The 14,624-nt window shown below is 35.2% G+C and overlaps 3 protein-coding genes, 4 long non-coding RNA genes and 1 other non-coding gene across 10 annotated transcripts; 4 read left to right on the forward strand and 4 right to left on the reverse strand.

The window, feature by feature from the left end:
- Positions 1-2,612: 2,612 nt before the first annotated feature.
- On the reverse strand, positions 2,613-2,684 carry AT2G43300. Its single transcript has one exon. It is a non-coding gene; the product is annotated as a tRNA-Thr (tRNA).
- A 256-nt stretch (positions 2,685-2,940) lies between these two features.
- On the forward strand, positions 2,941-3,728 carry AT2G43310 (Ribosomal L18p/L5e family protein). The gene has a single exon (NM_129892.3). The coding sequence runs from the start codon at positions 3,146-3,148 to the stop codon at positions 3,545-3,547; it is 402 nt and encodes a 133-aa protein (NP_181859.1). The 5' UTR covers positions 2,941-3,145; the 3' UTR covers positions 3,548-3,728.
- On the reverse strand, positions 3,302-3,502 carry AT2G09435. Its single transcript, NR_140536.1, has one exon. It is a non-coding gene; the product is annotated as an other RNA (long non-coding RNA).
- Positions 3,690-7,067, reverse strand: AT2G43320 (S-adenosyl-L-methionine-dependent methyltransferases superfamily protein). Of its 2 annotated transcripts, none has more exons than NM_129893.3 (8): positions 6,700-7,067; positions 6,070-6,241; positions 5,876-5,938; positions 5,325-5,391; positions 5,136-5,236; positions 4,744-4,788; positions 4,174-4,653; positions 3,690-4,084 (listed from the first exon to the last, which is right to left on the reverse strand). In NM_129893.3, exons 2-8 carry the CDS (start codon positions 6,196-6,198, stop codon positions 3,914-3,916), a joined length of 1,056 nt encoding a protein of 351 aa, NP_565997.1. In that variant the 5' UTR covers positions 6,199-6,241; positions 6,700-7,067; the 3' UTR covers positions 3,690-3,913. The 2 variants fall into 2 exon arrangements, with proteins under 2 accessions (NP_565997.1, NP_001078045.1); NM_001084576.1 differs by lacking the exon at positions 6,700-7,067 and adding an exon at positions 6,645-6,697 and having other exon boundaries at positions 3,783-4,084.
- Positions 5,371-6,607, forward strand: AT2G09440. 2 transcript variants are annotated; one of them, NR_140537.1, is made up of 1 exon: positions 5,371-5,898. It is a non-coding gene; the product is annotated as an other RNA (long non-coding RNA). The 2 variants fall into 2 exon arrangements; NR_140538.1 differs by lacking the exon at positions 5,371-5,898 and adding an exon at positions 6,218-6,607.
- Positions 7,068-7,861: 794 nt separating the features above from the next.
- On the forward strand, positions 7,862-11,235 carry INT1 (inositol transporter 1). The gene is made up of 5 exons (NM_180062.3): positions 7,862-8,322; positions 8,542-8,612; positions 8,697-9,032; positions 9,834-10,127; positions 10,214-11,235. Exons 1-5 carry the CDS (start codon positions 8,175-8,177, stop codon positions 10,892-10,894), a joined length of 1,530 nt encoding a protein of 509 aa, NP_850393.1. The 5' UTR covers positions 7,862-8,174; the 3' UTR covers positions 10,895-11,235.
- Positions 11,236-11,763: 528 nt separating this feature from the next.
- AT2G09445 lies at positions 11,764-12,263 on the reverse strand. The gene has a single exon (NR_140539.1). It is a non-coding gene; the product is annotated as an other RNA (long non-coding RNA).
- A 678-nt stretch (positions 12,264-12,941) lies between these two features.
- AT2G09450 lies at positions 12,942-13,465 on the forward strand. Its single transcript, NR_140540.1, has one exon. It is a non-coding gene; the product is annotated as an other RNA (long non-coding RNA).
- Positions 13,466-14,624: the final 1,159 nt, after the last annotated feature.

Genomic DNA, 14,624 nt, shown 5'->3' on the forward strand with positions numbered 1-14,624 from the left:
TTTTTAGTTTGTTAATTAATTTATTGATAGAAAAAAATCAATAATTAAAAGCTAATGGCAGCCATTGTAAATAAGTCTCAACTATAAGATTTATTTCACAAAATAACTGAAAAAATGTATATATCTATTGTAAATAAGTCTCAACTATAGGATTTATTTCACAAAATAACTGCAAAAATGTATATATAGATTTAATTTAAAATGAAAAAGAGATTGAATTAGTGTGGAAAAAAAGACAATCGTAGTCTTTAAATAACAAAAAAGTAAAGAAATTGCAGAAAACGCGTGAAGAAGGTAGAGGTGTGTGTAGTTAAACATATACATCGCTTTTCTGATAAATTAAAAATGAAGTAATGTCAAAAACGCGTTGTTATAATTGTTGATGTTTTGTTCCTGTCCCCATTTGTTTGGTTATCTTTAGTTCTTTACTTTGCCGGTCTTCTTCGTATTTCAAACTTCTTATAATCAATTCATTTTATCTTATCCGTAAAAGGTAAAACACAAGTCCTAAAAAACCTATCAATTGCCTTTTGTTCAACAGATCTTCTTTTCCGATAACTCATAGTCAATGGATCAAAGTGTTACAAACACACCACGTTAAACATTTGAGCCAGAGTTCAGGGCTCCAAACAAAGCAACATACTTGTTTTTTTATCCGAGATTTTTTTTAATCTAATTGCAGTGTTTTATTTCGACTAATAGAATTGCCGTAATCTTTCTAGAATCAGTAAACAAAAAGTGTTGTTAATGATAACGTAACGGGTCTAAGAAAGAATTAAAGGAAGTTATTGGGGACCAAAAAACGCGCCAAGAATGACGCCCGTTGGATTATGACCGTTGGATCTATAAGGTTGTCGCTGTTCTATTGGTTTACTTCTTCCAAGTGGACCCGTCACTCAACAGCCAACAATTTTCATTTTTATTATTCATATTGCATGCAATACTAAATTATTAATAGGAGGAAGAAGTAACAAATGAAATTTAGTTAGAAGACAAAAATGTTCGTTGGAAAGTAAATTTAAAGAAGAACTAGTAATTGGTGTTGGAATAAATACTCTTATATATACAAATGGTTAATCAAATCATAGTAAAAGAAAAAAATATACATCCATCAAAACAGCCGATGACCTAATATCTAACTATAGAACTCGAGCCACACTAGCGTGACCAATAGTACCTAGCACCAACAATCGGAATGCTACATGACATGAAAGAGTATTTTTTTTTTTTTTTTACATGAAAGAGTATTATATATAAAGAAAACCACTTCTTTAACTATATCGAGGCAAAAAAATCGTTGGATCTTGCGTTTGTGTTGGTATATGATTATTCCAATTGTAAGTTATGTTGAGACTATATATGAATTTGTCTTTCAAAAAGTAGACAAAAAATAAGAATTAGTAGAGCATAAACTTAACATTCAGTTTTGCTATATACTAGATCAATAAATTACGAATACTACAATATATTTTGAGATTCTCACGCGGAGTGTGGTGTAACGGGATCCAAGGACAGTTGACTTGTGACAAGTGTTTATGGACTTCATATGGTTGTTGTCTTCCAGCTCACCCAAGCCAGCTCCACTCATCATTCATACTTAAATAATTGTCATTTTCTATTATTACTAACTGTATTTTCGTGTTAATTTGACATTATTTTTCTTCTCTTTTTGTTGCAAACCTTACTACAATGTTTCACATAATCTCATGTTTTTTTAAAAAGAAGACATCTTTAGTGCTGTTGTCCGTTTATATGACATACTTTTTCTTAGGGGGTTGTTCATTTGCTTTGGTCATTCTTAGATTCAAATTGCAATGATTCTCCGTAAATGATAAACAAATGTTAATGTGGCCTCTCTACTCCTAGTCCCAAAAAAGAATTATCATCCCAAGTAATTTTAGAAACCACATTAACATTTGTTTCATCATTTACAACATGTACACTCCGAGTAGCTTTATGGACATCACGGCGACAGCTGACACGGCCTATCGGAATGCTACAGTCTCACTGGTTATACATTCTGATGTACCATGTACCACTAATAAAAGACTTAAAACATTTAGAGCGTATAGTTATTGCTAAAGTTTGTTGGCTAAATAAATAGGCTTCCTTAATTATCCACTCAAACAAAGACATCTGAAATCTCCAAAGAGTCCTAACTGTCATACGCGGTTTTACATTATAACGTATGACGCCTACTCGTCTACTAATGTCAACAAGAAACATTTAGGGTAAGCAAACAATTTCTAGTAATTAATCAGTTGTTGACCTATTTACACATTGGGGTTGCACAATCAGGCACATATTCCGGAAGCGAGAAGACATACGCATGCTCTTACGAATAATTGACAATACCCATTATATAGATATCTACCATGCATGACCATGTTCTGTTTATTTTATTTGTTTGCGAAGATTAATTTATACAATTATACATGGTTTTCAAGCTCAAAGATCCATCCGTTGAAAAAAAAACACCAACTTTTTGGTAAAACTATTTTCACGATAAACATTTTCAAGAAAGGGATTCAAATTCTTGGGCTAAATAATTGGGACAAGTAAGCATTTTCAAGAAACTACAGTTGTAATTTACAAAATTAATAAAAAAAAGGTGCCCACACGCAGGATAGAACTACGGACCTTCAGTTTACAAGACTGACGCTCTACCACTGAGCTATACGGGCTTTTGCTTTGTTTCTTCTTACTAAAATATTTGGATTAGTTCAGATCCTTATTTAATGAGAAAGTTTGTTTTTATAGTTTGTCTTTTCTTAACTATACAACACTGTTAAATCTAATTTCAGATATTCTCGACAGAAATGAAAATCACAGGACAAGTACGAGGAACATACAGTAGTGAATCTAGAACTAGAAGTACAGATTCTCCTTGGAAATATAACGAACCTTTCCGACCAACAACGACATCAACTTCATCAACGACATCAACTTCATCTTTTTATCGAAAAATGAAAATACAAGTGGCGGAATAGGGAAATAAAACTGTTAAAATACGACCTCGGTAAAAAGTAAAAATAAAATAAAAATTAGAACAATTTCATTAGCTCAGTTAAAGATCCAAAAATCTCATTCACTTCCTCCTCCGTGAGCAACAAATCGATCGAGAAACCAATAAACGACCCGAACAATGAACGGAACCCACCGTCATCATCTTCTTCAACTAGTCTTATCATGCCGTAAGATCACAGCTCAAGTGACTCAACCAGGATCCTCAACGATCATAGCAATGGCTTCATCCTCCGAGCAAGAATTCCTAGCAAAAAGCCGCGCCAATCTCTACCGATTCCCTCACTCCAACCATTTCTGGGACTCAAAGACCGCTTCACGCGTCGGCGAGAAGCTTGGGTTACGTTTAAGAGAGCTTGGTGTTGACGTAGTCTCCATTGATGCAGACGAAGAAATCTCTCGGCCTATTCACCATCGCAAAAGAGTTCTTCCGTTGTTCGATTCCGTTCGTCGTACCGGTATCAGAGTCGACGGAACTGAGCAATTGAACGATATTAGTGTCCCAATTATTCCCAAAAATTAGGGTTACGAATTAGGGTTTTTTTTGTTTTGTTCGTACAGTTTCTTGTATTAGTGAGAGATTTACAGAAACTAAATTTGATTATTTTCGACAATAAAAAAGTACTAACAAAGAAAAAATTAGTACAATATAAGAGTCAAGTAAATTTACTGGCCAAATTTTTTTTTAATCTAATTTTGTATTCATACAAAAAAAAAATGAACCATCAAGATAATAATTAAAAAGAGAAATGAAGATGGAAACTTCAATTTCATCATTGCATTGCAATACTACATTACGCAAAAAAGTTTTGTATTTGACATCTTTTTTTAGCTTATGTTGTTGGCTGCAGAATGTATTTGGTTATGAATGAGTTCTTCTTCTACACACCTACTTGAGGAAGAACTTCCAAATATCTCTGTCTGTAGTTTCCTTCACCAAATGAGCTCCTAAGATAGTTTCTTCATCCACCAAGTTCCTCAAATGTTTCGCTCCACTGTTGAATCCTACGTATTGCTTCTTCGCCGCCAAATACATTACACCGTATGGCGGTCTCAGGCACTGTCTCCACAACAAAGCCATCACAACCATCATTATAACCGGGAACAACCACTGAGGAACTACGGAGAGAAGGATTAAAAAAAACTAACCTTCTTTATGAGAGAATATAGTTTCTTCAGAGAAGTAATAGAGTAAGGGATTTCGGTCATTAGTATAACATCATATCCATATTCTCCTTCTTGACCAGTCTCGTTGGCTCTTTCCCACGCTCTGCTTCCTGAGAGCTTCCTTGATCGCCTCGAGGAGAAATCTGGCTGTCCTGTAATGCTTCCGTCTTGGCTGCTACATCCATCCATGAAATCTTCCTCTGAAAAGCTCAAGTTCATTGCGGGGATAGATGGTTCAAGGACATCTGTTCTAATGATGGATAGAACGGTAGAGAGCTCTTCCCATTCTCCTGCATAGAAACGGACAGATGCAGAGATAGCTTGTCTTGATGGTGTGAGTGGGCTTTCTGGCTGACGGCTTTGCCTGTCTCGTGCTTGCTCCAGGTTTGCAAGAACGTTTGGGATGGTTGTGCATCTTATCGTTTCTGCGCTGAGGTCTTGAAAGTGGACTGAGGAAGCACCCTTTAGAAAAAGCAATCAAGATTCAACAATAAGACTTTTTTTTCTAGAAATGTGAAAGTAACAGCAATCTTGCAGCGTTAGTTTACTTACTTTCAAACAGGCAAATATCCCAGGAACTCCAAAGTTGCAACCTAGCTGTTCAAGTCACCATACAAAGGAAAAATAAAGAGTCAAGTCAGAACACAAGGAATTGGAGTTTGTTCTCAAAATGGAACATCCATGACATCTTTACCATACTACAAATTCATAGTTAAAACACAACAACAAGAATGAAAAATGTATCAGGCCACCTAACCATTGCCTGGAAATGGAAAATGAAAGTAAAACGTTTGAACGAATTTGTAAACAATTTTGCCAAAGCTACAGAGATATGATTTGTAGATTACTGCTGATCTACAGACATTGGAATATATCAGTGACACTCTACATTTTTGGTGCAATTATGTTCAGTGAGATAAGAAGTTCAGAAGAGGAGGAAGTACCTCGAGGACCCTTTTGCCCCTGAAGCTAAGCTGTCCATCACGGATCTCGTTTTTAAGGACATTAACAAGAACAACAGAGCTTTCCCAACTTTTCAAAGAACCTACACAATGTTTAGTTAACTTGATACAATTAATTATGATACATAAATAAAAGAAGATATCAGATGCTAGTGCATGTGAAGCACATACCTTCATTTTTTAAAGGAGCAGTTTCTGACCCAGAGAGCCCAATGATATCAGCAACACTTACTTTTCCCTGAAACAAGATGATGGTTACAATGCAAAGGTTAGGATTTTCTATACATCCTTACTCTTGTCCGTGGTATTATAATTTATAAAGCATGGAGGCAGCCAAAAACGATTCTTGTTTTTCACTTTTTAATGAAAATATATAAAGATCAAGCAAACTGGGCACTTCTAGACATACTAGTTCTAACATAGCGGACTTACTTACAAGGTTCATAAAGAAAAAAGTATGATCGCTTTCTGATTCACATTTTAGCCAAGAAAAGCTAATGTATCCACTCTTAAAACCAGCATTAGAATATCATCCTACCACGTCATTGATCTTTCCAGCAATCACTTCTTCATGTTAAATCTTGAATAAAAGGTTTGACAAGCAAAGTTTCTTTGCCTAGGCTCTCAAAAAGCCAAGTGTACACATCAGTTTTTAACTTTTATGTCTACTTCCTTACAGCTTGGAGGTGATGAACTATATTCAAAAATTGCATTTGTAGTACCTTGAAAACTTGTAAACCGAGCGCATCTAGATTCTCCCCTGAATACCTGTGATGAGCTACTGTCTACAGGAGAAAGAAACGAAAAGAGAATTAGCATAGCAGGGTATTATAGAGTCTACTCCATTCTCAAAATGAAAGAAACTCTTCATTCCTAAAATGATGATGATGATAAAAATCGACAATGAGAAAAAAACCTTAGAAGGTATGATCTCAACAGCTGGTGTTGGAAGCTGCAAATCCTTCTCTGATAATGCAGACACACCGCCTCGGTCTTGAGGCAGCAAACCCGGCAAGCATTGTGCAAGCAAAGATGGTGCACGCATTCTTGAGCTTTGAGTTCTCAATAACGCTCAAAATGGTCACAATCTAAAATTAGCAAAAAGATCAAAACTTTAGTAATACTATTGTCACTTTGAACATCTTTAACTCGAAAACTTAAACCCCAAAACTTAGACATCATGATTTTCACCTAACGTCGATGCAATCACATGATTCACATGAATAGATACATAAATGCGAAAGCAACTTTGAACATAGTGACAACCATAGAGAACTTAGCAGTCAAATAAAGGTCAAAATTAAAACTTTCTGATTCAAAACTAAGCCCAATTGCGAGATCTAGGCGAATCCTAAAATCCACATCCCTACTGTGAAAATGACCAGCAAGGATCAAAATCAAAAACAAGAAACCATCAACAGAACATGAGTTCTTACAAGACATAATGAATCAAAAGTTTGACTTTAATTTCAATAATAAACGACCATGTACCGTATCAATGGAGTATCAAGAGAAACAGACAACAAAGAAACTGAAATTTACTTACAGAGTAAAATAAATTAAAAAGAGAAAACGAGAAGTGGAGGAGTGGAGGAGTTCTCGACACGAAATTTCGATTCAGACGGCAAAAAATGAGATTCTTCTATAACACGGCGAAAATCTAGGGATCAAACAAAGCAACCAGGGGTTGAAATTTCGGAGCAAAGCGATCTCTCACACGTTTTAAAGTAAGAAGAAATAAAAGAAATGTTTTTAAAAAGAAAGAAAAATTCTAAAAAGGAAAGAGCAAAGTTTGGCCAACAAAAAATCGAAGCTTCGGTTCAGACCCGCTGGTCTGCTTTTGTACACCTGTTCCTTAACTATTTATAATTCTAGTCCTTTTTATTCTTTGCAGTTCATGGAACTCACCACTTTCTTTCGTTCCTCTGGTCGTCGTCTGATTTCTCGCATTTATATTTCTCATTTCCTGGAAAAAATGGAGTTTATTAATTAATTTCTCCTTATAGACCAATTATATGGGCCTTTAAAAGGCCTCTATTGTATGGCAATGGGTCAACAAACTCTACCTATAAACGGATTTGTTAAATTTAGGCCTTTATTACATACCAATGATATTTTACCAATGAAATATTTGTATAATTAAATTTCATATTATCATAGGATAAAAAATAAATTATCACATTAACGCATGTTGAACAAAAATTTTACATGGATTATCTTTCTTTCTATTTTTGCGGAGTAGGTTGTTTAAGTATGTTTTTGTCCTTTCAAGAATTTGTCAGTTTATAACTTATAAGTAAAATTTTAGGTACAGTATATATATAAGTTGTAAAAGTTGATAGGTATTCTTGTAATCAAGGTTTACTATCAAATTTTAAACTAAAAATGGTTAATCATTCATCAACACATGCTAATTATGTTTAGTATGGGTAGATGTGCCTGTAGATAGAGTGTCCTAGGAGAGTGTGGTCACGCGCTTACGCTAAACAAATAATATATCCTCTGTCTTTGCTACACGTGTATAAACAGCAGCAAAGATGAAACGTGATTAAATAAAATAAGAGGTTGAGAAAGCGAGTAGAAGATATTTAGATAAACGCGGGAGTGCAATTATGGTTTGTTTGTTGGAATTAAGAGACAACCTTATCCAGAGTAAGCTCGCCACGTGTATTAAAAACATTATTATTGTCTGTTAGTCACAGTCGAGTAACTCCAGATAATCTTCTCTGTCTCATTTCTCGTCGTCTTTTTAAAAACGTTTTACTTTCCACGGCGAATTTTGGTCTGATTCCAAATTCTTCCCTAGTTTGAAAAATCTTCTGTATTCTGAAAAGAGATTTTATGCGTATCGCTGAAATAGGAAGAAAACAGATTCCTTTCCATTTCCCAAATTTTGTCATTGAGTCTTGGCATTTCAACCAATCGCAATTTATTGAAATTCCGGCGAGTCATTAGATTTTTTTGGATTCCGTTTCAAGGTACGGTGCTTTTTCGCAGATTGAGAAGAGCTTAATAAGAAAGATGACATTGACGATCCCAAACGCACCTGGGAGCTCCGGGTACTTGGATATGTTCCCAGAGAGAAGGATGTCGTATTTTGGGAATTCTTACATTCTGGGTTTGACTGTCACTGCCGGAATCGGTGGCCTTCTGTTCGGTTATGATACAGGTCTCTCTCTATCTCTCTTACTCACCAATTATGATGTTTTAGGCGTTTGATTTGATTTCCTTATTGACCCTTTTGTAGAAATTCTGTAAATTGAATCGAAAGTGGATTCTTTTAGTCTGCATTACTTGTCTCATTGGATTTTACTATATTCAGAAATTGGTTTGTGTTTGGGTTATTTAGATTTTAGTCAAAGCCTTTAAGAAATGTTTCCTTTTACAGGTGTAATTTCCGGTGCCCTTTTGTACATTAAGGATGATTTCGAAGTTGTTAAGCAGAGCAGTTTCTTACAGGTATATAATGTTTCTAGCTTTACCTCTTCCAAGCTGGTAACTTTCAGTGTTAGTAGTGATTTATGAAGAATTTGATCTTTGTAGGAAACTATTGTAAGTATGGCTTTAGTTGGTGCCATGATTGGTGCTGCAGCTGGAGGTTGGATCAATGACTACTACGGTCGTAAAAAGGCGACTCTTTTTGCAGATGTTGTCTTTGCAGCTGGAGCTATCGTTATGGCTGCTGCTCCTGATCCGTATGTTTTGATATCGGGTCGTCTCTTGGTCGGTTTAGGAGTTGGTGTTGCTTCTGTGACTGCTCCGGTTTATATAGCGGAAGCATCTCCATCGGAAGTTAGAGGTGGACTTGTGAGCACCAACGTATTGATGATCACTGGTGGACAGTTTCTTTCATATCTCGTTAATTCTGCTTTCACACAGGTTAGTTGGTTACTTGGTTAGTTAGACATATCTTTCCTCACCGTAAAAAGTTTTGAGTTTTGGTGAAGTTTTGTTACATCTAGAGAGAGCAACAGCTAATATGTTTGCGAGTGAATGACAATGCATCAGTCATGTTATGTTCAATGTAAGCATTTAGGAATTCTCATAGCGATCTGTGAATTCAGAATTTTATTATGGGATTACAAGTATGCTCTTTTCATCTGACTCTGGTTAGAAGAACGAATTCAGAAATAGAGTGAATGCTTATATTGTTTTATTAATTGGAACTAAAACGAAACTTGAGAAGGTGGAGGACTGTTTGATTTGCATTGCTGTTGATGCCGAAGCTTAATGTCTCATGTTAATGTAGTTCACAAGATCATGGTATGGTTGCATTGTGAGTGTTGTATCATTTAATTATTAGATGATCTTTGTGTCCTTGGTTTTGGTTTATCTCAAGGCTCAAGTTCTACTTTGCTGCAGTAATTCATGTCCCAGCTAAGGCAGCTTATCTGTCCTGTCACCATGACGAGAAAATAAGTCTATCCTGAGTTCCGACATAGGTCACTCTTTGGTGGTCCTTTACCTTACTCCAGTTTTTAATTTGAAACTTATTTTCCAAAATTCAATAAAACCAAGTAGATTTGATGAAAATGTAAAGTTGCTATAGATTTTATGTAAATGTAGCTTGGTACTTGAAAATTTTGAGACCATTTTTTGTATATCTAAGAAACTGTGGAGAGAAAGTAAAACTTTGGCATTTTATTGGTAGCTTTGAATTCATGAGATTAGTTTTGGCAGGTTCCAGGAACATGGAGATGGATGCTTGGTGTTTCAGGCGTTCCCGCTGTGATTCAGTTCATCCTCATGCTTTTCATGCCAGAATCCCCTCGATGGCTTTTCATGAAAAATCGTAAAGCGGAAGCCATCCAAGTGCTCGCCAGAACCTATGACATCTCGCGGTTAGAAGACGAGATTGATCATCTTTCAGCGGCTGAAGAGGAAGAAAAACAAAGGAAGCGCACTGTTGGCTACTTGGATGTTTTCAGATCCAAAGAATTGAGACTTGCATTTCTTGCCGGAGCAGGACTTCAGGTAAAGAAAATGTAGAATTTTGCAGTCTTGAAACTGAGAATTTTAATGTCTTAGGATTTTGAAAGATACTTTTGAAATTTCTACAGGCGTTTCAGCAGTTCACTGGTATCAATACAGTTATGTACTACAGCCCTACGATAGTCCAAATGGCTGGATTTCACTCAAACCAGCTCGCTTTGTTCCTGTCTCTCATTGTTGCTGCCATGAATGCTGCTGGAACAGTCGTGGGGATTTACTTCATCGATCATTGTGGAAGGAAAAAGCTAGCTCTCTCAAGTTTATTTGGCGTCATTATATCACTCTTAATCCTCTCAGTCTCGTTTTTCAAACAATCTGAGACATCATCTGATGGAGGGCTCTATGGTTGGCTCGCTGTGCTTGGCTTAGCTCTATACATTGTTTTCTTTGCACCGGGAATGGGACCAGTCCCATGGACGGTGAACTCAGAGATATACCCTCAACAATACCGAGGCATATGCGGAGGCATGTCAGCTACAGTTAACTGGATCAGCAATTTGATTGTGGCACAAACATTCTTGACAATCGCGGAAGCTGCTGGAACAGGAATGACTTTCTTGATTTTGGCGGGAATTGCGGTTCTTGCTGTAATCTTTGTGATTGTGTTTGTCCCTGAGACTCAAGGGCTAACGTTTTCGGAAGTTGAACAGATTTGGAAAGAAAGAGCTTATGGAAATATCAGTGGCTGGGGCAGTAGCAGTGATAGCAACAACATGGAAGGGTTACTCGAGCAGGGATCTCAATCTTAAAGATCTTGGATGGCTCATGAGTCATGCATGACTTACACATTGTGAAATCACATAGTAGTAAACCGGGATTGGTTCCGGTTTAGCAATGTGAGATGTATGTGATGTTGGAATTGTAATGTTCTTAGGAACTGTGATTGTAAATAAATACATTACAAATTTACATTAAGGGTCCACTTTGGTACCCAATCTTTGTCAATGTCTTATGATCTAGAGATTTCTTGTCTGCAAATCTCTATGATGCATGTGTCTATGATGCAAAACGGTGTGCTTTTGTCATTAAGGAAGAGCAGAGAAAAGTCGAAAAGAGCATTGAATATATGAATGTTGATACACAAAAACATAAGACTTGTCTTTAAGCCACATAACTAAATTAGGAACTGTGTTCCATTGAATAGATGAACTGTCTTTTTGTCCAAAACATTAATTGAGGGGAAAATTAAGGGAGGTGATGAAAAAAGAAACATTAAATTGTAGTGGACACGGCAATCAAATTAGGGACATAAAAGGGTCACCAAAATGTATGATTGGATATTGTGTAACGTATCCTTTGTGCTGTCTCATGTGTCACTATACAATGACAATGTAGGTTTGTGTACTTTTGGTGGTAACTCAATACTATTTGGTGTCAATGGTGATTTTATTTCCTCGAACTTTTTTTTTTTTTGTTTGTACTTATCCGCAATACATGAAATGAGTCATATTCTTTCAGATATGGTTATCTAGCTGAAATGAGTGCCATTTTATTTCTTTCATAGTCAAATTTCTATGACATATAGATATTTTTCTCGACTATGACCGAGTATATCTTTTGAGTCACTACAAACTTTACATACCCGTTATATATTCTAAACTTTAGTTTGAGTTTTAATCTAAAATTTATCTTCATATGATATATATTTAAAAATAGAACTTTTCACAAACTAAAATAAATTTATAACTATAATATCAAACATGTGAGTAAAAAATAAAGAAAAACTAGAAAATCACCCCGTGATAAATAAAATAAAAAGGATCAGATAAAAGAAGAAAAATATGTATGTGGTAAATGAACAAATGATAATGATGGGAATGGGACCAAAGTTGAACATGAATGTCGTGAAGACCAGAGAGTGGGTGTGAATTGTGAAATGTGGTGCTGATTAGTTGAGCCGAATAAGCAAAAAGGAAATGGGGACACGTGAGTTGTTGGGTCTCTCTTCTTGTCTCTATTTTTAGTGAGCCCCTCTCTTTTCTTCTAATGAGCCCCTTTAATTTCTTATCATAACTATCCACGTGGCGTCTCCCCTGCCTTTTGTCTTCTTCTCTTTGTTCACATGTGATTCGCTTCTGTTTCCACAACATTTATAATCCCTTACTCTTCTCACATGCTTTGGTAATTGTTTCCATCACCACAATTATTGACTTAAACTACTTTTTAAAAGTGAGATAATATTTCACTTGCTTCTGATGGTTGTTCACGAAACAAAACTTATCTGATGGTTATACTGAGGAGGGGAAAAAGAACTTTATTTCGTTTGTATGTATCTCGTGATCCTTCTCTTTACGAGTTACATGCACTAGAGATTAGTGGACGTAATTTGCGATCAACTTCGACTGTATAATTACTTTATGTGTTTATGAAGTTACTAACTTTTCTTTTTTGTTGAATTCTGAAAATTACAATTCGAATGAAAGAACATTTTGTGCCTATATAATCACCATATGGTTGATTGATTACTCAATGAGCATTAGTAGCATTTATTATACACTGATCGCAGCGCCATATAAACCACCACAATCATTTGGAGCCTTTCGTTCTATAGGTACAAAACAATAAGATGGGAAACTAAACTAGTGTCCTCTCTTATCCTGCTTTTATTACATTTGACTATGTAACCCACATCATCAATAGAAGAATACCATAATGGTTTGGCATCGATACCCATGTCATGTGACCATCACCAAATCTGAATGTCATCTTTACTTAACATGACACGTTCATGTGCATAGGTGTTTTAACATGACACTTTTGTCTCCATTTGACGCCGGCGCACCATGTATATCTATCAAAGTCATGTTAATTTGTCAATGAAGCCAATTAGCTCATCAAAAGCTGGACCACGATCATTTTCGTTCATAATTTCATTTTTCTCTCCACTAGAATATTCAAGAAGCAATCTTCTTTTGGCTTCTACAATATTTCTTCTTTTTGATTTCTTATGTTGTGTATTTTAGCTGTTTACAGCAAGGATCTTTCGAACAAAAGCTTTATATGAGGATTGGTTATCAATTTTAAATAATTAGCAAAAAGGAAGCCGTTTATGTAATCAGAACTATAAATTATTTTATTTAGCTTTGTCATTTGCTACTTTTGCTAAGTAAACAGATCAACCAACCCATTATATTACGATACTCGTAATAAGTCACAATATGTCAATTTCTTACAATAATTTAACTGAATTTATACATATAGGTCTAGAGTGAAATTAGAAAATAATTTGCGATCAATACATTACAATAACAAAATTTATGTAATGTATTTTACTTACATACATAAATCAAGGATGGATGCTCATGATTTCGTCTCTAAGATTTGCTTCATCTCACTGACATTTGTCGATCAAGCTATAGGAAGTTAAAGAATCACACTTTTAATTTGCTTGCCAATATCTACAAAGATCAAATAAAATAAATAAAAACAAAATGTTGTTGCGGAATCTAAAGTAACTTGTCGTATTAAAAATTTGTTTTTAAGTCGTAGGGAAATGTAAAACTGACGTGGCGCATCTCGAGGCCAACGACTTATTGGCAGGCCGAAGGTGAATTGTTTATAATTAGATTTGTAAATAAATCACTGATACTAGTTCGTCTTTAACCTACATAATATTTCTTTATTAAATTAAGTAGTACATTTTTAATTATGTTTTAGTTGCTGTTGAGTACAATAATCTTGTCAGTAAAATAATTGCAGCAACCTAACGAGTTTGGAGCAACGACTTCTTGTTGCGGCCGCGAGAAGTTAGATGTGAAAACTGAAAATGTGTGCATACACATAACTACTATGTATGACTAACATATTTAAACAATAAAAATGTATGACTACCATATGTAATAATAAAAGAAATATTTTTGATTAAAAAACATATTTTTAATATAATATACATACGAGTATTATTGTACGAATTTTTTTATACTTTTAGACTACATTTTCTTTTGTTTTATGGATAATTTTTTATTATGGTATGTAAGTCAGAAGACCGTTTAAAATTTTAAATAGACGAATTGGTAGTCTTAGTTTTTTAAAATCATATTAAGTTCAAGTGACGTATGATGGTACGTAATTTCGAAAATTTCGTTTCATGCTGAGAAAAATAACTAGCGATGAGTTGTATCAATTTGTTTATTTGTCAACAGAGTTAGATTTTTTTGTCTTTTCTCGACGCAATACAAGAAGTTACTCACTTACTCTCCAACTCCTCCATACGGTAGCAAAGTCTAGTTCTAAACTACATTTTGATGAAGAAGTAAGAATTTTCAAGGTTAATTTATAAAAATATGCAGATTACAAATCAAATGCTAATTTTGTATGTTACGCTTACGGCTAAAAAAGCGGTGGGAATAATAATTCGCGAAAAGGTGCTCTCTGACGACTGATTCGTTGATCTAGATTCTAGCCGCACATGGTGGGCCATACTCTCCGGCCCAGTATACACACATCCATGACATGTCATCATATATTATATCATAACAT

The sequence above is a fragment of the Arabidopsis thaliana genome, chromosome 2 (assembly GCF_000001735.4).
Source record: "Arabidopsis thaliana chromosome 2, partial sequence".
Classification (NCBI taxonomy): Eukaryota; Viridiplantae; Streptophyta; class Magnoliopsida; order Brassicales; family Brassicaceae; genus Arabidopsis; species Arabidopsis thaliana.